At 46.9% G+C, this 21486-nt stretch overlaps 1 protein-coding gene across 5 annotated transcripts; it reads right to left on the bottom strand.

The window, feature by feature from the left end:
- Positions 1–12261: 12261 nt before the first annotated feature.
- On the bottom strand, positions 12262–17460 carry LOC114041070 (uncharacterized protein ZSWIM9-like). 5 transcript variants are annotated; one of them, XM_027859304.1, is made up of 4 exons: positions 17418–17460; positions 15242–15395; positions 14421–14719; positions 12262–13836 (listed from the first exon to the last, which is right to left on the bottom strand). In XM_027859304.1, exons 3-4 carry the CDS (start codon positions 14666–14668, stop codon positions 12483–12485), a joined length of 1602 nt encoding a protein of 533 aa, XP_027715105.1. In that variant the 5' UTR covers positions 14669–14719; positions 15242–15395; positions 17418–17460; the 3' UTR covers positions 12262–12482. The 5 variants fall into 5 exon arrangements, with proteins under 5 accessions (XP_027715105.1, XP_027715103.1, XP_027715104.1 ...); XM_027859302.1 differs by lacking the exon at positions 17418–17460 and adding an exon at positions 17183–17265; XM_027859303.1 differs by lacking the exon at positions 17418–17460 and adding an exon at positions 15512–15618.
- Between the last annotated feature and the right edge of the window lie 4026 nt (positions 17461–21486).

Here is a 21486-nt window from a genome sequence, read left to right as displayed (position 1 = left end):
TGTGTGTGTGTGTGTGTGTGTGTGTGTGTGTGTGTGTATGATTCAAATCCTGAAGTGTCTCATTCTTCCACAGTGAGTATACTTACAATGAATAAAAAAGTTGGTGAAACAAGGACATAAATCCATCAACTTGTGAGGTTAGTCAGAAACCTCTTTGCTTTGTTCAAACTGGAATAGGATTCCAGTGCAGACAGCCACATCAGTGAAGAGTAGTAACTTATGAGCTCTTCTGTGTTATCTTAATGGGAAATCTAATATTATTTTTAATCTGAAAGCAGAACATGTGCAGAAATTTATGCAGACTGCTTAAGACTGACCTTAAGATGTTCCCATCCAGCCTTAGACCAAACACTTGACACTTACTAGTTGTGTGACCCTGGGCAAGTCACTTAACCCCAATTGCCTAAAAATACAAAAATAAAATAAAAAAATAAAGATGTCCTATTGTTGAAAGGAATTATGAGAGCAGTAGTACTTTTCTGTGATCAATTTCTTACTGTTACCAATGTGACATTAAATACTTGTCATCTAGGATATGTGATCCTTGAGAGCTATACCCACCTGAAGCTCTGATTATTGGAACTTGCTATTCAAGACTTTACAGGACTGCACTTTACTGTTGTTCTGAGCTTTGATTACCCGGGATAATTGTCTGAGTTGTCATGAAGCCAACAGTAGAATGGCGTGTGCTGCAGGTTGAGAACTGCTAAAGGTGGATGTCTGTGCCTGGGAAGAGTTTTGAGGATGACCTTGGACGCAGCCTAAGTAGGATCTTTCTGACTCTGTTTCCCAATTGTGCTATTTCCTTTCTGAAAAGGAAAAATTCCTCACCTGATTAATCCTGAGCCCTGCTTTTAACATCAGGTGACTGCATGATTGACTATCAAATATGACTCACGCCTGAAATCAGACAGAGCTACGGAAGTTCTTTCCTTCTGATATGATATACAACATTGTCCCTCATTTTCTTTTAGAGCAAATATCTGTAATCAAGAAATTCTGTAAGTACAGTATGACATTTATTAAATAATAGATGGATACTGGAACACCTCTGAGTTGTCATAATAGGATGCAAGTATGAATAGCTTACAATATTAACTTACATTCATGGCCAAATAATAATAATACAGGGATAACATCCTCCTAAGGAGGAAATGTTTAGACAAAGTAATAAGACAAAGATGTAATGTGATAGATGTCTAATTAAATGGGATAGCAAATTTTGAGAAAAGCAACAGGATTAGACTGATTCCTCTAAGAATTATACATAGATGTATATGATCGGCTTCCGATCATATAATAATAAAATGTATCTATCACGGAAATCCAAGCTTTAAGCATGTTCAGGTAATAAGATCTCAAATTTAGATTTTTACACCAAAAATTGTATAGGATAGTGGTAAAAGTAAGCAAAATTATTTCTCCTTTATTAAGGTATCTCTCTGGTAATTTTAAAAGGCAGGAGACCTCATTTTATGGTTGGACCTTCACATTTTAAAAGATTCTTATACCAGGTACAAGATTTAAGTAAGGACAGAAACAGCAGATGATGTCAAAAATGGAGAACCAAATTTTAGTGATTGTACCAATTTATAATAAGTAAGAATTATCTGGGAGCTTCTAGACCTGAACCAGAGAAGCAGAACTCCCTTTTAGAACTGTCCTAAGAATAAAATCTATGGTCTGAAAAAGTATATCTGGAGACCAGATAACTACATGAGACATCTGGAATTCAAAAGGTGCTATTTAAATAGACATTGGGAATAGGTTACTGGGATACAAGGAATTTAATGTTATTTAAATTGGTAATAATGATTGCATTGATTTGTATGGTTCATGTTTAAGTTTTCTTGGTTATGTTGGTGACATGTAAATCTCCCTTCTCAAAATTAGTCTATTGTGAGCCCCCTGAGTAGTTTAATCTGTACCTGACTTGATGTAATTATGCAATTTTGTGAATTATGAAAAAAATGTTGTTGTATTGTTTGAACCTAGCCCTTCGTGGCTGGGAAACTGAACCATCTCTATGTGCCTTTAACTAAGGACCTATGCGATGCTATTTTCTCTGAATTATCAGCTCATATGTCTTCTAAGAGCCCCTATCAGGTCTGTGTGACTACTCCCATAGCTACCAACCTCTGGATGTGGACTCTGGGATCATCTGAAGATGCCCACTCCACGTGGACATCTTTTCCCACCTCCTGAGGAAGAGGAAGGTTTTTCCCATACCTTCCTTGGACTACAGGTGGCGCCTTTGGCTTACCTTTGATTAAAAGGAGAAAATGATGATCATTTAAGATCATTTGAGCCCCAGTAAGGGCCAAAGTCTGAACTAATCAACTAGAAGAAGCTCCCCAACATAAGACATGCCTTTTTTTTGTTCTCTAAATGAACTCAAAATTCCCCTTCCTGTGTCAGCAACTGAGGCTGAACAGGAGCATTTCTCTGTTACGGCCACTGAGGATAATGCACCTTAACCCCGACACTACTTTGAATGACGGGACTTTTCTTATCTTGGTATTTTATGGACATATTCTATGTTAAACACAGATATCCTGGATCTATAATTTCAACTGACACTTGGACATTCTCCTATCTCATTGTATTTACAACCTATCCAATTAGGAAAATTCCTTTCTCATGCTGTGGTTAAACATATATGGAGGGGGTGGAGCCAAGATGGAAGAGTGAAAGCAGGGACTTCCTGGAGCTCTACCCCAAACCCCTCCAAATACCTATAAAAAATGGCTCTAAACAAATTCTAAAGCAGTAGAACCCACAAAAAGACAGAGTGAAATAAACACATATGAAGACCATAAATCTGAGTAACACAGACTTCCTGAGTCAGGGTTTGAATGTCCTCCTAAAATTGCTTGATTCAGTCAGAGTTCAAGCTCTGGCTCCACGTACATGTCGCTAACTTAAGGGAGTAAACAATATGAATTTGCTTATCACCTAGCTTGTTGCCTTTTTAACCAACTTTCAGGTCGACAGCTGGTTAGTTACTATCTCGAAGAAGACCAAAATGACACCACTAGGCTAGAGTCAAGTTTCAGTGTGTCCTACTGTGGCTGACCAGACCAACAGCTCAGAATGTTCTCCCATGGGTCAGGCCCAAATGGTCAGTGGGAACATCTGGGGTGGATGCTCTAAATTTCTGCGTCTTGCACTTCTTCGGAGCTATTTCAATTCTGCTTTGCTCATAGAGCACAGCACCTTCTCTGACGTGGGCACACCACACTGGATGGTCCTGTGCCAGCGTCTGCATGTCACACAATCAACTCCAAAGTTCTTAAGAGACCTTGAGAGTTTCCTTATATCGCTTCTTCTGATCACCTTGTGAATGCTTGCTCTGTGTTTGTTCTCCATAAAAGAGTCTTTTTGGCAAGGGTACGTTTTGCATTTGAACAACATGGCCAGCCCATCAGAGTTGTACTCTCTGAAGTAGAGTTTGAATGCTTGGTACTTTGGTTCAAGAAAAGACCTCAGTGTCTGGTACCCTATCCTGCCGGGTGATCTTCAGAATCTTCCTAAGACAATTCAAATGGAAGTGATTCAGTTTCCTGGCACGGCGCTGGTATCCTGTCCAGGTTTCACAGGCATATAACAATGAGGTCAGCACAACAGCTCTGTGGACCTTCAATTTGGGTAGTCAGTCTAATACCTCTTCTCTCCCATACTTTCCTTCGGAGCCTCCCCGCAAGGCACTTGTAATAGGCCTTTGGCACATACCCAGAAGAGAGTGACCAAGATAGTAAAGGGTCTCAAGTCCACACCTTATGAAAACTGTTAAAAGGACCTAAATGTTTAGCCTGGAGAGGAGAGATTTAATCAGAAGTGATTGTTGTCTTCAAGTATTTGAGGGTTATTCCACAGAAAATGGATTAGACTTTTCCTTGGAGGGCAGGAACAAAAGTTAAGAAATAGAAAATCAGATTTAGGTTTAATGTAGGGATAGAAGGGACAAGAGAACAAGCCGACCTGAAGTCACGAGTCCTCCCCCTCTTCACTGCCCGTCTTCAAGCAACAGCTAGATGACCTCTTGTTGGGACATTAATAAAGGGAATTCCCACTCAGGAACAGATAGGATTAGATAGCTTCTAAAATCCCTTCCAGGTCTTAAATTCTGTAATTCTGTGACCAAGGGGCCTGGAGGGATTCAGTAGGCTCCTGGGATTGAGGGGACCATTGGGCTGACAGACTAGAGGACAGAAGGGACTGACTGAATGCCCTCACAAACCTCAATGCATTCATTCCAGGAAAATGGAGCACACTCATAGCCCAAGCAACAAGAAGTCACAGCCTCCCTGTTCCATCCAAATACATACCCTGAAAAGGTTTATCAGTTGTAAACAGAAAGAAGGGACCAGACAAGTGCTCCTGATAACCCCGTGTCATCAGCAAAAAGGCCAAGTTTGTTTCTACTCTCTAACTATTTTTATTCTCTCCTTCCCAGTCCAAAACAAGAATTTATTAAGGATTTGCTACATGCCAAGCACTGTGCTAAGTACTGGGATACAAAGAAAGGCAAATAAATATAGGGTCCTGCCCTCAAGGAGCTCACATTCTAATAAGAGAGACAACAATTACATACAAACAAGAGATATTCAGGGTAAATAGGAAGTGACATTAGAGGAAAGGTGTTAGCCATGGAGGGGACCAGGAAAGGCCAGAAGGGAGAGGTGAGGAGGGATAGCACTCCAGCCGATGAAAAAAATGGTCAGGACTTGGTGGGACATCAAGACAGCCGGTGTTGCTAGATGGTAGAATATGTGGAGGGGAGGAAGGTGTAAGAAGACTGGAAAGGTAGGCAGGGGTTGGGCTGTGAAGGGCTTTACACATTTATATTTGAGCCTGGAGGCAATAGGGAGCCACTGGAGTTTACTGAGAAAGGCAGGTACTGTGGTCAGATCTGACATGAGGTGTACTTTGGAAAAACGGATTAGAATGAGGAGAGACAAACCAGAAGGCTAATACAGTATTATGATTATAATTACTACTGTATTAATAATACAACATTCCAATGAGTTGATGAAGGCCTGAGCTCAGATAGTGGCTGTGTAAATGGAGAGAAGGGGGCATGTAAGAGACGCTATGAGAGTAGAAACAAGAAGACAGATTGGCCAGGTGGGGTCAAGGGTGGGGTGAGTGAGAAGGATGTCAAGGTGATAACCAAAGTGGCGAGCCTAGGGGACCGGGACACCGAGCCTAGGGGACCGGGACACCGAGCCTAGGGGACCGGGACACCGAGCCTAGGGGACCGGGACAACGGGGAAACTGGAAAAAGGAGAGGGTTTGCAGGGAAAGAGCACGAGTTCTGTTTGGACACATTGGGTTTGAGATGCCTACTGGACATCCATCTGGAGATGTCCAAGAGGCAAGTGGTGAATCTGGATTCAGGAGAGCTTAGCAGAAATGTTGAGGCTGGCTACCCAGAAGTCATCTGCATAGATCAGATAACTCAACCCACGGGAACTGATGAGATCACCAAGTGAGAGAATACAGAGAAAAAAAGCAGGCTCAGGACAGCCCTTTGGCAGATACCCACCTTTATGGCCCACATTCTGCCATGAAGGTGAAAAGGGATGAGTTGGGGGTAGGGGGCAGGGGAGTGGATCTTGTGCGGGTCTAAGGGAGGAGGCCTACCTTTTGTGGATCACACGGCCAGATAGTCTCAGGGCTGCCTGACTATGCTGACAGGATCTTGGATTTCATTCCCCCACCCCTTTTTAAAAAGAGGAGAAAACGGAGGCCAAGAAAGGCGGAGTTATTTAGCTAAGGTCACCCAACAAGTCAATTAAAAAAAAAAAAAAAAAAAAAAAGACTCAGAGGTACCAAAGTTCTCTAACACAAGCATGTGAGAGCCCACAGGCACCTTAGAAGCCTTCTGATTGGGGGGGGGGGGGGGGGGGGGGGGGGGGGGGCAAAGCCAAGGTAGAGAAAAGGCAGAGAGTTGCCTGAGCTCCCCCAAATTCCCCTCTAAAGAACTTTAAATATTACCTCAAAATGAATCCTGGAGCAGCAGAACCCATAAAAGGTAGAGTAAAACAATTTTCCAGCCCAAAACAACTTAGAAGGAAGGCAGGAAAGCGTGTCACACCAGTGTGACAGTGGAGCGCAGTCCAGTGCAGGCCTTGAGAGCAACTGAAGCAGAGGCTGTAGTGGCAGCTTCCAGACCTCAGCCCACAGACAGGAAGGGGGTCAGGCGACTGGTCAAAAGAAGATTGCAGGGGTCCCTCTGCTGGCACTGGGTGAGGATTCTGGTTGCGTTGCCTATACGTGGCTCTGAGGAGGAGCACTAGCACACCAGAGCTTACAGGAACAGTGGAGCAAGGACACTCATCAGAGTTCCAGGGGAGAAAAGAGTGCTTGTGATTGCTCACAGACCAGAGCACAGGCCAGGAAAGTAGTAAACACACCTCTCCTTGGATCATAAACTAAAAACTTACAGACGCCCAGAACTAGCTCTGAGAACAGCCGCAAGAAAGGCCTGAAGCTTGGGACGGTGCCCCATCTACCCCAGCAGCACAGCCCCACTTTAACAGAGAGTTAAAAGTCATTAAACAGGCTAGAAAAATGAGCAAAAAAAGAAAAGAACCTGACCATAGAAAGTCATTATGGTGATAGGTAAGATCGAAACACAAATTCAGAAGAAGACAACAAGTCAAAACTGCTACATCCGAAGCCTCAAAAGTAAATGTAAATTGGTCTCCAGCGGTGGAAGAGCTCAAAAAGGATTTAAAAATCAAGTAAGAGAGGTAGAGGAAAATTTGAGGCAAGAAATAAGAGTGATGAAAGAGAATCATGAAAAAAGACTCAACAGCTTGGTTAAGGAAACCCCAAAAAACTGAAGAAAATAACACCTTAAAAAACAAGTTAGGCCAAATGCCCAAAAAGGCACAAAAATCCAATGAAGAGAAGAACGCTTTAAAAAGAAGAATTGGACAAACAGGAAAAAGATGCACAAAAATTCGCTGAAGAAAAGAACTTCTTAAAAAGTAGAACTGGCCAAATGAAAAAGGAGGTACAAAAGCTCACTGAAGATAATAATTCTTTAAAAATTAGAATTGGGCAAATGGAAGCTAATGATTCCATGAGACATCAAGAAACAATAAAATAAAATCAAAAAAATGAAAAATAGAAGAAAATGTGAAATACCTCATTGGAAAAACAACTGACCTGGAAAACAGACCCAGAAGAGATAATTTAAGAATTATTGAACTCCCTGAAAACCATGATTAAAAAAAAGCCTAAATATAATCTTTTCAAGAAATTTTCAAGAAAAACTGCCCTGATATTCTAGAACCAGAGGGTAAAATAGAAATTGGAAGAATCCACTGGTCATCTCCTGAAAGAGATCCCAAAATGAAAACTCCCAGGAATACCATAGCTGAGTTCCAGAGCTCCTAAGTCAAGGAGAAAATACTGCAAGCAGCCAGAAAGAAATGATTTGAATATCATGGAGCCACAGTCAGGATAACACAAGATTTAGCAGCTTCTACATTAAAGGATCAGAGGGCTTAGAATATGACATTCTGGAGGGCAAAGGAGCTAAGGTTACACCCAAAAATCACCTACCCAGCAAAACTGAGTATAATGCTTTTGTGGGGGGGGGCAGGGCAGGGGGAGTAGACATTCAATGAAATAGAGGACTTTCGAGCATTCCTGATGAAAAGACCAGAACTGAACAGAAAATTTAACTTTCAAATACGAGACTCAAGAGAAGGTAAATGAAAAAGAGAAACCAATGGTCAAAGGATATGAACAGGCAGTTCTCAGATGAAAAAATTAAAGCCATCTATAGTCATATGAAAAAATGCTCTAAATCACTACTGATTAGCGAAATGCAAATCAAAACAACTATGAGGTACCACATCACACCTATCAGATTGGCCAATATAACAAAACAGGAAAATGATAAATATTAAAGATGTGGGAAAATTGGAACACTAATGCATCGTTGGTGGAGTTGTGAAATGATCCAACCATTTTTGGAGAGCAATTTGGAACTATGCTCAAAGAGCTATAAAAATGTGCATAACCTTCGACCCAGCAATAGCACTTCTAGGACTATATCCCAAAGTGATCATACAAATGGGAAAAGGACCCACATGTACAAAAATATTCATAGCAGCTCTTTTTGTGGTGGCAAAGAATTGGAAATTGAGAGGATGCCCATCAATTGGGGAATGGCTGAGCAAGTTGTGGTATATGAATGTAATGGAATTCTATTGTGCTATAAGAAATGATGAACAGGCTGACTTCACAAAAACCTGGAAAGACTTGTATGGTCTGATGCTGAGTGAAGTGAGCAGAACCAAGAGAAGGTTGTACACAATAACAGCCACGTTGTATGATGACTAATATTGATAAACTTAACCCTTCCCAGCAATGTTAGGATCTAAGACATCTCCAAAGGCCTCATGATGGAAAATGCTATCTATATCCAAAGAAAGAACTATGGAAGTTGAATTGCTATTTTTTTTCTCTTCTGTTGAGTTTTGTTTCCTCTTTCTGGTGGTTCCTCCTATTGGTTCTAATTTTTACTTACAACATCACTAATATGAAAATATGTTTAATAGGAATGTATATATATATAGCCTATATCAGATTGTGCACCATCTTGGGGAGGGAGGTGGGGAGGAAGGGGGAGAAAACTTTAAACTCAAAAGCATATGGAAGTGATTGTTTATAAATCAAAATAAATTAATAAAAAAAATTTTAAAAAGAGAGAAACCATAAGGGACTCAATAAGGTTAAACTGTTTCCATTTCTATATTTGGAAGATGATACTTATAACTTCTAAGAACTTTTTCACTATGAGGGCAGTTAGCAGTATACCTAGACAGAGGGCAGGGGTGGGTTGTTGACTATGATGGGATATCTAAAATAAAAAAAATTAAATTAAGGGATGAGAAAGAGATGCACTGGGAGAAGGGGAAAGGGAGAGGTAGAATAGAGTAAATTAGCTCACATAAAAGAGGCACAAAAGAGCTTTTACAGTGAAAGGGAAGGTGGGGGAGGCACTTGAACTTTACTCTCAACAGAGGCTCAAAGAGGCAATAACATACATGTTCAGCTGGGTATAGAATTCTATCTTACCATACAGGAAAGTAGGAAGGCAAGGGAAGTGGGAGGGGAAGCTGATAGAAGGGATGGTGGATGGAGAGAGGCAGTAGTTAGAGGCAAAACACTTTTGAGAGTGGACAGGGTGAAAGGAGAAAGAGAATAGGATAAATATGGGGAAAACAGGATGGAGGCAAATACACAGGTAAAAATAGAACTGTGGGGCAGTTAGGTGGCACAGTGAATAGAGCACCAGCCCTGAAGTCAAGAGGATCTGAGTTCAAATCTGGCCTCAGACCAAACACTTGACCCTTACTAGCTGTGTGACCTTGGGCAAGTCACTTAATCCCAATTGCCTAAAAATAAAAATTTTAAAAATTGTAACTGTGAAAAAAAAATTATAGCAAGGCCTCATTTCTCAAACATATAGAGAACTGAGTCAAATTTATAAAAATAAGAGCCATTCCCCAATTGATAAATTCAGGCAATTCCCCATGTAGGAATATAAACAGTTTAATCTTATTGAGTCCCTTATGATTTCTATTTCCTAGTTTACCTTTTCTTGAGTCTTGTATTTGAAAGTCAAATTTTCTATTCAGTTCTGGTCTTTTCACCACAAATACTTGAAAGTCCGCTATTTCATTGAATGTCCATTTTTCCCCCCAAAGGATATGAACAGGCAGTTTTCAGATTAAGAAATCAAAGCTATCTATAGTCATACGAAAAAATGCTCTAAATCACTATTGATTAGCGAGATGCAAATTAAAACAACTCCGAGGTACCACCTCACACCTATTAGATGGACTAATATGACAGAAAAGGAAAATGAGAAATGTTGGAGGGGATGTGGGAAAATTGGGACATTAGTGCACCGTTGGTACAGTTGCGCACTGATTCAACCATTTGGTTGAATTTGGAACTATGCCCAAAGGGCTATAAAACCATGAATACCCTTTGACCCAGCAATATTACTACTAGATCTCTATTTAAAAAAAAAAAAGGAAAAGGAACTATATGTACATAAATATTTATAGCAGCTTTTTACGGTGGTATAGAATTGGAAATTGAGGGGATGCTCATCAATTAAAAAATGGCTGAAGAATTTGTGGCATATGATTGTGATGGAATATTATTGTGCCATAGGAAATGATAAGCAGGATGCTCTCAAAAAAACCTAGAAAGACCTACATGAACTGACGCAAAGTGAAATGAGCAGAAACAGAATATTGTACACAGTAACGACAATATTGTACAATGATCGATTGTGAATGGCTTAGCTATTCTCAGCAATACAATGATCCAAGACAATTCCAAAGGACTTATGGTTAAAAAAAAAAAAAAAAGTGCTATTCACATCCAGAGAAAGGACTGATGGAGTCTGAATGCAGAATGAACCATACTTTTAAAAATTGTCTTTATTTTTCCTATCGGGTTTTTTTCTGTCTGTGTTTTCTTTCATAACTAATATGGAAATGTTTTGTATGACTGCACATATATAACCTATATCAAATTGCTTACCTTCTCAATAAAGTGGGAAAGGAGAGTAGTAAGAGAATTTAGAACTCAAAATTTAAAAAAAAAAGGCAAATGTTAAAAATTGTTTTTACATGTAATTGGGGAAAAATAAAATATTCAATAATTTTTTTTTAAAGAAGCCTCTGACTCAGGAGTTCCTAAGTGGAGTCCCTCAATTTTTTAATAAATATTTTGACAACTATATCTCAATATAGTTTCCTTTACAATCCTATGTATTTTTTTTTGCATTTGAAAACATTATTCTGAAACCTACAAAGATTTACATGAACTGATGCAAAGTGAAGTGAGCAGAACCAGAAGAACATCGTACACAATAACAGCAATATTGTACAATGATCCACTATGAATGACTTAGCTCTTCGCAGCAATATAATGATCCAAGCCAATTCCAAAAGACTCATGATGGAAAATGCTATCCACATCCAGAGAAAGAACTGACGGAGTCTGAATGCAGATTGAAGCATACTACTTTTCACTTCATTTTTTTCATGTTTTTTTTTCTTTTTGATCCGTTTCTTCTCTCACAACATGACTAACGTGGAAATGTTTTACATGATTGTACATATAACCTATTTAAAATTCTTACCTTTTTAGGGACGGTAGAGGAAAAGGAGGGAGGGAAAAAATTTGGAACTCAAAAAATTTTTTAAATGAATGCAAAAAAGTATTTTTACATATAATTGGAAAAGCTAAAATACTATTAAAAATAAATTTTAAAAAACCATTATCCTGAGAAGGGGCCCATAGGTTTCACCAGAATGCCATGACACAAAAAAGGTTAAGAAACCCTGATCTAATCCAACCCACCCATTTTATAAATAAGGAAATTTAAGACCAGCACTCTCAAGCAATTAGGTAGTAGAAAGTATGTTGGATCTGGAAGTCTGAAAGACCTGGGTTCAAATTCTGAATCTGACACACACTAGTTACGATGACTTTGAGTAAGTCCTTGAAACCAGGGTGGGGGGTGCCTCAGCTGCCTCATCAGCAAAATGTAGGGATCAAGCTAGATGTCCTTGAAGGCATCTCCTGTCTCTAAATCTAGACCGTAAGAGTTAGCCAGGGCCCACCAGACATTCCAGGCCAGAGGGTGGAGGCCAGGTCAGTCTCAGCACAGAGCCCTGGCCCTGTGGCCTTTCCTCTCTCCCTTCCACTCTTGCCCATCCTTTGGTGACCAGCTCCAATAATGCCCTCTCCTCTAAGAGGCCTTCCAGGAACCCTCCTCCCTCTGCCGACAGACCCCATAATGCCATGCCTGTTACCCGCCTGTCACTCATCTTCCCAATAGTCCATGACCTGCAGGAAAGCAGCCACGGTATCCAAAATCCTCTCAAACTCTTCTCGTCTCCCGGCGTCACCAAGTACGTGGCTCTTACACAGCAGGTGTTTTTAAAATGCATGCTGGATTCACCGAGTCAAGTAACAGAATGACCTTCAGTACCAGAGAAGCTGGACCCAATAGGGGGAAAGTCTTCTTATGGGGTTCCCTGACACCAAAAACGATGTTAGAGCTGAGAGGGGCCCTTGGGATCATCTACTGCAACCTCACCCCCACCACACCTTTCACAGATAAAAAAAAATGCATTTTCATCCCCACTTCCACAACCACCCCTTCCCTCAAAAAAGTGGCCCAACTCGTGGGAGGTAGAACACCCCACAGAATGTGTTTTATTCTTGCCAGCAATCATACAAAACTGCCCCTCTTCTTCCCTAGTCCCTGCGGGAGGCACCCCTCCTGCCAGTCCTCCTTCCTAGGCCAGTCCAGGTCTGAGGGGCAGGGGAATAGGAGAAAGAAGGCAGACCCATGACGTTCTCTTCTGCCCTCTCCAGTGTGGGAATTAGCAAAAAGGGAGGTCCAACCATGGTCCCAGTCAAGAGCCTTACCCATCATCACCAGCAGGGGGCAGAAGGCTGACATCAAAGAGGGCCTTCCCTGCCCACAGGCGTGCAGCAAAAATGTGACGGCAGGGCCTGTGGCCGGCTGTGAAAATAGAGCAGCTACAGGAGGCCAGGTCAGCCCCCACAGTGAAGGCGGCTCCTCGGCCTGTCCCCTCCAGCACAAAGCCCCCACCCTCTGCCGGCTGGATGCCCCCACCGTGGCGGGCCAGCGCCAGTTCCTCAGCCACCAGGGCTGCCACCTCCCCAGGTCCTACTGCCTGGTAGCGCCCAGCAACCTCTTCAGCCTGCAGCCCCTGAAGTTCCATGGGCAGGCTCTCAAGGTCCAGCAGGCCCCGAACAGAGCCCGCCAGAGATGAATCTCGCGTCAGAGCAGGTAGCAGCTTCTGCCTGTGAGCCTCGAGGTGGTCCACAAAGGGGCAGCTCTCCCCGCGATGGTATGCCCAGCAGGCGACCCAGGAGCCTTTGTGTGGATGCCAGGTCTCCAGGAAGTAGCGGAGGAACTCGAGGGGGGCCACGTCTTCCAGGTCACTGAGATACTGGCTGTAGACCTTAGGGGAAGCCGCATTGGCCAGGTTGTGCAGGAGGTTGATGATGTGCCGCTCCCCGGGCACGGCCAGCTCTCGGGCCCTGCGCCCCAGTGCCTCCAAGACCTGAGCACGGCACACCTGCACTCTAGCGCAGGGCAAGACCTCCTCCACAGTATCCACACCTGCGAGGCAGGACACACCAATGGTCAGACACTCCACCAGGGCCTTGATCTCAGGCACACTCTGCACCAAAGAGGCCACGATGAAGACCAGCAAGTCAGGCGTGCCTCTGCGGGCAAGGCAGTAGGCCACCTCACGGCCTCGCCCATTGGCATCCTGGCAAAGGACGGAGTACAGCTCAAAGTCTCCAGGCAGGCTGGCCGCCTGGTCCAAGAAGAGGAGGCGGGGGAAGGAACGCGCCAGCTGGTGCATGTGAGACGTGGCCAAGAAGATGGAGTTGAGGATGGCCACATCCTCCTGGAAGACCAGCTTGACCTTGGCCCCCGGGTCAGCCCGGAACAGTGTGTGCATCTCCCCAAGCAGCTTGCACATGCCCTTATCCTTGGCCCGGCTGTAGTCTTCCAGGTTCCAAACGAGGTCAGGGGCCAGGAAGCGCTTGGAGACGCTGTTGGTGATACGAATGGGCAGGCCCAGGCTGGCCTCCAGCTGGCGGCGCTTGAAGCATCGGGAGAACTCCCTGGGCGAGAGCTGATGGTTATGCTGCAGTTTGGCTTCGGTCACCACCAGCCGATCCTTCCTGGGGCCCAGGCGGAGGGTGATGAGGGCCGGACAGTCAATCTTCTGGCTTCTGGCAGGGAGAAAGCGGGAGGGGGGCGAGGAGACAGGAGAAAGGTGGGAAAGAGAGAACCCGAGAGAGAGGACAGTGGAGGGCGGGGCTCTGCCCTAAGGAGGAAGTAACTCGGGGACAGCCAAGCAGCACCATGGACAGCAGAGCTGAAGTCAGCCTGCAACTTCCCCCCAATCCTTGTTCCTGGCTCTGCCCTTGGGGTCCAGAGAGACTAAATCAGTCCTACCCTTCAGATGCCATCTCTCCTACAGGCTCACCATTCCCAAGGCCCACACCCAATCCTGCTATGGTCTGGGTTCCAGGCTGCTGCCCATACTGGCCAGCCCCCTCTGGCTCTCCTCCCATTGGGGCCCGCAGTGAACTGAACACAAGACTCACACGGGTCTGATGGCCTGCCCCTACAGCCCATCGCTTCTCTTAAGGAAGCTGAGGGTTGCACTTTGGCCAGGGATTTGGCTCCCACCTCCCAGACCGCCTCCCTTGGGGCCTGCTGAACTCCCCATCCTCTCCCCGCTGTTCTGCTGACAACCTGACAGTAGCCCCCACCTCTGCACCCAGGAAGGGGGCAGGAGGGAGGCACTCACTGCTGGTCTCGTTGCACAACGCTCTGCCCCACATAGGTGCCACTGTGCTTGCAGATGAGGCGTACAAAGCGGAAGCGCAGGGTCGTGGCCAGGCTGGGCAGGTAGGGCAGTGGAGGCTGGCGCAGAGAGGTCAGGGGCTTGAGGCTGGCGATGATGAACAGCACTTTGTGCCGCTCACACCAGTCATCAAAGAAGGTGCTGAAGTGGTGCCACGTGTGGAATTCGAGGCCCAGGCCCAGCTCGCCCATGGTGGCGCCACCGGCGGCGAGGCCAGCACAACGCGAGGCTCCTTCCTCCGGCTGTGGGATGGATGGCAGGTGCACCGTGAGGCCCCTCCCTCTCTCTCCCTCCCACCCTCTCTGCACCCCCTCCCACCCCAGAGTGTACCCAAGTCTTCTTCCTGAGGACTGACTATGTGCAGGGGCAGTGGAGGTGCTCGGAACCAGGGAGTCAAGTCTTTCTGAGGACTGACTGTGTGCAGTGAGAGCACCACAAAGGCTCCCAGTCCCTCCTCGGACACTTCCTAACCGTGAGACCTCTCCAGGTTTTGGGACACCCCCCTCTCCCTTACTATGTCCCATAGACATTTACATTCACCAATTCCAAAACTGAACCCATTATCTTTCCCCTTTGCTCCCCCATCTTCCCTATTATTGTGGAGGGTCCCCCCACTCTCCCAAGTGCCTCAGGCTCACAAGCTAAGAGTCACCCTGGACTCTCTTCCCTCACTACGACTTCATCTTCGAACCATCTCCCCAGTATGCCCCCTTCTCTCCTCTGACACAGCCCCTACCCTAGGGCAGGCCCTCATCACCTCACACCTGGATTACTTCAACAGCTGCTGGGGGGATCAACCTCCCTGCAGTGTCTGCTCACTTCAATCCATCCTCCGCTCAGCCACTAAAGTGATTTTCTGAAGTACAGATCCAACCATGGCACCTACACACAATAAACTCCAGCGACTCCTTATCACCTCTAGAATCAAACAGAAAATCTTGTTTGGAGTTCAAAGCCCCTCATAAACTACCCTCCTTTGCAATCATCTTATGACTTACACAGCAACCTGTGCTTTTAGATCCAGTGATGCCAACCTCTTTGCTGTTCCTCTCAGATCTCCTTGGATATCCACTCGGGGAGTCCCCCAGGCCTGCGACGCTCTCCCTCCTCATCTCTGCCTCCTCATCTGGTCTCCCTGGCTTCCTTTAAGTCCCAGCTAAAATCTCATCTACAGGCAGCTAGGTGGTACAGTGGATAGAGCTCCGGCCTTGGAGTCAAAAAGACCTGAGTTCAAATCTGACCTCAGACTCTCGAAACTTACTGTGTGACCCTGGGCAAGTCACTTAATTTTGATTGCCTCACCAAAAAAATAAAATCAATTCTCATCTACAGGAACCCTGGGGCAGTCTCTCAATTCCAGTGCCTTCCCTCTGCTAATTATTTCCTATATATCCTGTCTATAACTTGTTTGTACATCTTTGTTTGTTTGCTGTCTTCCCCATTAGACTGTGAGCTCCTTGAAGGCAGCGATTGACTTTTGCCTCTTTTTTTATATCTCCAGCACTTAGCACAGGGCCTGGCACACAGTAGACACTTAATATTTAGTGACTGACTGACTGATCTGTACTATCTGCCTACCTCACAAGGACCATGTGAAAGAATGTAATAAAAGCACTAGAGAAATGTCAGCATAAATATTCCCTGAGAAGGGATGGGGCTGGGAGTGGAGGTCAGAGCTGGAGATGGAAGAGGAGACAGGTTCAAGGGGAAGAAAGGATTTCAGGAGGAGATCTGGTTAAGAGGAGAGAGAGGATGAGAGCTGGAGCTGGGCTGGGGCAGGCCACAGGAGAAAGAGGGTAATGTAGGGAGTGGGAGCTGGAGGGGGCAGAGGACAAGCTGAAGAGAAGGAAGGCAAGGGACAGCACCAGGTGAGCAAGGGCAGGACCTGGGACAGAGGATGGGACCCAGGAATGCCAGCGTTAGGGACCAGGAAGCAACTGGAGATGGGGGAAAGAAAAGGAATGGGAAAGGATGGCATGAGACCCGATCAGCTGGGAGGAGTTTGGGGACAGGAGGGCAGTGGGGAGATGGGGATAGGGTCAGCACCAGGGACCGAGATGGGGATGGGGGCAGCACCAGGGACGGAGATGGGGGTGGGGACGGGGGCAGCACCGGGACGGAGATGGGGATGGGGATGGGGGCTGCACCAGGGACCGAGATGGGGATGGGGGCAGCAGCAGGGACCGAGATGGGGGTGGGGACGGGGGCAGCACCGGGACCGAGATGGGGATGGGAATGGGATCAGCACCAGGGACGGAGATGGGGATGGGGATGGGGGCAGCACCGGGACGGAGATGGGATGGGGATGGGGCAGCACCGGGGACCAAGATGGGGATGGGGGCAGGAGCACGGACCAAGGGATAAGGAGGGGGATGGGGATGGGGATGGAGACAGGACCAGGAGGAGTGGTCAAGGACAGGGAGAGCCCTGGTTGGGCTCAGGATGAGATCAGACCCAGGGGGCTGGGAGTGGGATAGTGTCAAGACAGGCCTGGGGGTAAAGGTAAAAAGGGGTCATAGGTCACGGTCAAGGTCGGGAACTACTCTGGGCAGCACAGACCCACCCGCCCCACCCACCCTCTTCCGTTACCATGGAGACCCATTGCGCTCCCGCTCATTAAGCCCCTCCGTCACCATGGCGACCAGGGCCGCTCCTCCCTCCCCCATCATCATGGCCACCCACCCCCACCCGGCCTAGCGTGTTACCATGGAGACAGGCGCGGCCTCCGCCTCCACCCCTGCCCCCTCCTCTGCTCCCCGAGAGATGGCGGCGCCGAGCGAGCCCCCCGAGCAGCGGACTGGGAGACAGGCCCACAATGCCCCGCGCGCCCTCAGCGTCCCGCCCCTTCCGCACATGCTCCCGAAGAAATTCCTGCGGAGGGGCGACGACCCCCTCCCTCCCTCCCTCCCTCCCTCTCCCCCCGCCCCCCGCCCAGCGCACGCGTAGATCTCTTTCCTGGGACTGGACGGCGGCAGCCACCGTCCGACGGAAGAGAGCGCGTGGCATCCTGGGAGTGGTAGTCCTCACTTAACTACTTCGACTCCCCCTCCCTTCAGGAGCCTTGGAGCAGGCGGCGACGGCCTTTGGAGGGACGGAGAGCGTGTCGGGGGCGGGGCTTTGAGAAGGAGCGTGTTGTTTCCATAGCGACGGTGAGAGCCTAAAGATGCGGGGGGGGGGGGGGGGGGGGGGGCCTGGACCTAATCGCTGGTTTCCTGGGGGGTGGGGGCCTGGGATGGATAGTCTGTTTCACTAGAAAGGAGTTTGAAGATGTCTATGGGCAGGACCAGCGGATACAGCTGCCGGGCCTGGAGTCAGGAAGATCTAAATTCAAATCCAGCCTCTGACACTTACTAGCCGTGTGACTCTGAGCAAGTCGCTTAACCCTGTTTGCCTCAGTTTCCTCCTCTGTTTAAAAAAAAAAAATGCTGGAGAAGGAAATGGCAAACCAGTCCAGCCAGTATCTTTGCCAAGAAAACCCCAAATGGGGTCACTAAGAGTTGGACAGGACCGAACAAGAGCCTGGGGAGGTGAGGCTTGGTTGTAGTTTTTGCAGAGGCAGAGCCTTCCCCAACCTTCTTAATTCCAGTGCCTTCCCTCTGCTAATTATCTCCTAATTTATCCTGTATATAGCTTGCTTCGCATACCGTATATTGGTTTGCATGTTGTCTCCACCATTAGATTGTGAGCTTCTTTAGGACGGGGGCTGTCTTTTGTGTCTTTTTGACTCCCCAGCGCTTAACACAGCACCTGGCACATAGTAGGAATTTAATAAATGTTTATTGATTGATTGATTGTCAGTTTCTCAGGGGTGGGGCCTGAGTCAGATTGTCTTCCAGGGGTGGAGCCTGATGTCCATGGGCAGGGCCTGAGGAGGCAGGGCCTGAATTTAGTCTGTTTCTCCAGGGCCAGACCGGGGTCCAGAGTAGGGGCATGGGGTCCCAGAGCTGGAGGATCAGCCATAGATCCACCTTCCCCCATGTCCCCCACCCTGCTTCTCTCGGACCCTCCCCACTTCCCCACCCACCCCCCACCACCTAGCAGCTATAGGCCCTGTCCCTGGGTCAGCTAAGCCCATCTCTCCTTCTGAGAGGAATGGAATACCATCCACCCTGTGTGCCCTACCCAGCCCAGACAGGTGGCCTAGTTCATCCTGGCCTCTGAAAGCCCAGAGCAAAAGGGTTCCCCACTGGCCACCACGTCTGGACAGTTCCAGTCATGTCTTAATGATGGGGTTGGGATCTGGACCCCAGAAAGAAAAAACCCTGGACTTTCTCACATGGCCAAATCTCTGGCATTCACCTTAGGTTATAATCCCATCAACTGGCCTTTCATCGTGGCCACACCCAATCTCCCAATTTGGTTACCCTTAATCTAGCCTAGCTCTCCATTGTTTTACCTCCCTATGACCCCCAGCCATTTCCCACCCTTAATCCTAGCTAGGCACCAGGAGGTCCAGGTCCCAGGAGTTCTGTTCACCCCAGCTTACTGGCCACTCCCATCCAGGTCCTCCTTAGACTCCTCCTCCAGTCACCCCAAACTATTTGGCCACTCCTACATCCCCCCCCCAACAGTCTCTGTATATAAGGTTCATCTTGTCTCCATTAAGGTGCTTAGATTCTTATAATCTAACCATTAGCTCACTAATGCTCAGACTCCTTAAGAGGCTGTCCAATATGACTGATGTTGTAATAAACCTTGTCTTTGACTGAAAGAAGGCTTGGGTAGAATTCTTTCGGGCAGGATTCGCGTGTTGTGATATTGGGGTCCCAGCACTCCTAAACCTCAACATTTCCACCCTATTTATGTCTGTCTCTTTCTCACATATACACACTCACCTGTTTTGTTTCACACCTACACTTCCTTAATTACCATCTACTGAAAGTAAGCCCTTAGCCCCCTCTTTGTTGTATCGACTGGCCCCTTGATCCCATCTGATGGGGCCAGCCTGGTTAGGCCTCTATTCTGTAGCCTTTTTAAAAAACACCGATATTTAAGAAAGATGTGGATTAACTGGAGAATCTCTGGGGTGGTGAAGGGCCATGAGGAAAGAAAACTGGGGGGATAGAGAAGGCACGATGCTAGAGTAAGGAAGGGCTCTCACAGAGAGGCTAGATACACTTACTCAGTCTGGCCCCAAAGGGCTCCTGGGTCCCAGGGGCAATGGGAACACCTGAAGTCAGAAAAAGCTTCCAAACAACTGGACCTCTCTGGGTAGAATGGGCTGCCCCCTCCACATTGTGGATTTCCAGTGCTTCGAAGTCTTTGAGCCATTTGTCAGCCTCTCTGGGTTAGGCTAGAGGCACGGAGGTGTTCTCCAACTCAGACATTCTGTGCTTGTACAATTTCCTCCTTCTTCGCGCAGCCACATGGAGACCAAAGGTTTTCATTTGCTCACATTTCCCCCCACCCCCAAAGGCATGTATGCTCTTGTCTCAGTGCCTGCCTCACAGTAGATGCTTACTATATAATTATTCAGTGCAATTGAATGAGTGTGGCCCTGTGGTCAAAAACTCTTCAACACTGGGGGCCAAATTCTGATCCCTGGCTAGGGCTCAGACAAAATCTACACAGTCTACCCATCCAGGGACAGGCTAGAGCCTTTCCACCTAGGAGAACTCCCTCCACCCTGGGGTGAGACAGCAGGGAAGCATTTTGATGGGCGTAGGGATTACCATTCCCATTTTACAGATAAGAAAACTGAGGATCAGAGACAAAGGAATTCTTCAGATTCTGGTTGAACTAGATAAAGTCTAAAGTCCTTTCCAACTCTTGGGATTGGGCTTTTAGCACTTAACTGGCAGTTTATCTGATAATCTACAGTCTAGACCAACCTTCAGAGACAGCTGATCTAAGACCAGGGATTTGGTAAACCCTCCTCACCCCAAGGGGAACCAAGGACAGAATCGATTGACCAGTAAGCATTTCTCGAGTGACTCTGATGTACCAGGCCCAACGAAGTTTACTGGAGAGCAGTAAGCATCACAAGGACAGTGGGTAGGGTAGGGCTGAGGACCGAACCAAAAGCTTCCCCATGTTCCAAGATGCCCCCTCCGGGTCACAACACTTCAGTTCCTACCCAAAGGCCAGTTTCCAAGGGAATACAGTGAAAAGGACATTGGATTCAAAACGTGGGCTCTGTTTACTACTTTGAGTAGTCACAGTCTTTCTAGGGCTTAGTAAATTAAAGGGTGGCACTAAATGTTCTAATCCCATAATGGCTTGGGAGCTCTAAGCCACCCCCACTCCAAAAGAACCCCTTGCTATTGACAGGGCCCCCTCCTCAAGTTAGCCAGACTGACTGCCAGCCAGAGGCCTGCTGCTTCCTGGGTGTTTACCACGTGTGGCAACCAAGGGGACAGAGGGAACAATAGGGTCCAGAGCCCTGGGAGCCCAAAATCTCTGTGCTCCTGTTTCCAAGCAACCCAGCCCACACAGTTCAATCCTGATTATTCTGTAGGATGCTATAGGATTGAGGGCTATAAGGCATATTACAAGCCGTCTATTGTAACCCTCTCGTTTTACAGATGAGGAAACTGAGGCCCAGTGAAAAGGACTTGCTCAGAATCAACTCAACCCCACAGATTCTCTCAACACAAATGGAGGGCTCTAACAATTCCCTGTATAAATCGCTTTGTTACCTTGAACCCAACTGCCCATATCTGTGGAGATCCGAGACACGAGGCATTCTGAGACTTCTCAGACTTAACTCATGGCACAAGCCACAGAAATCAAAGAGATATTTTGATAGAATCTCTCCAGCTCGAAGTCCACACCCACACAGGCCTAGAGCTTGGCACAAAGGGTACTCCTACTGACCAGTGGATGTGACTCATCGGCCCCACTTGGACTTAAGGTCTATAAGGAGAAGTTATGTCTCTTTTTTTTTTTTTTTTTCCCTGCCTGCCATAGGGTAGGAGCTTTGGAAATGCTTGGGATTGGAGGGGATGCAAAAGTCCCGCCCCCTACTTAGCCCCTCCCCCCCCACCCCCCCCCCCCCCCCCCCCCCAGC

This window comes from Vombatus ursinus, unplaced genomic scaffold (genome assembly GCF_900497805.2).
Source record: "Vombatus ursinus unplaced genomic scaffold, bare-nosed wombat genome assembly UNPS02014165.1, whole genome shotgun sequence".
NCBI lineage: Eukaryota > Metazoa > Chordata > Mammalia > Diprotodontia > Vombatidae > Vombatus > Vombatus ursinus.
This window is presented reverse-complemented; position numbering and strand designations above follow the sequence as displayed.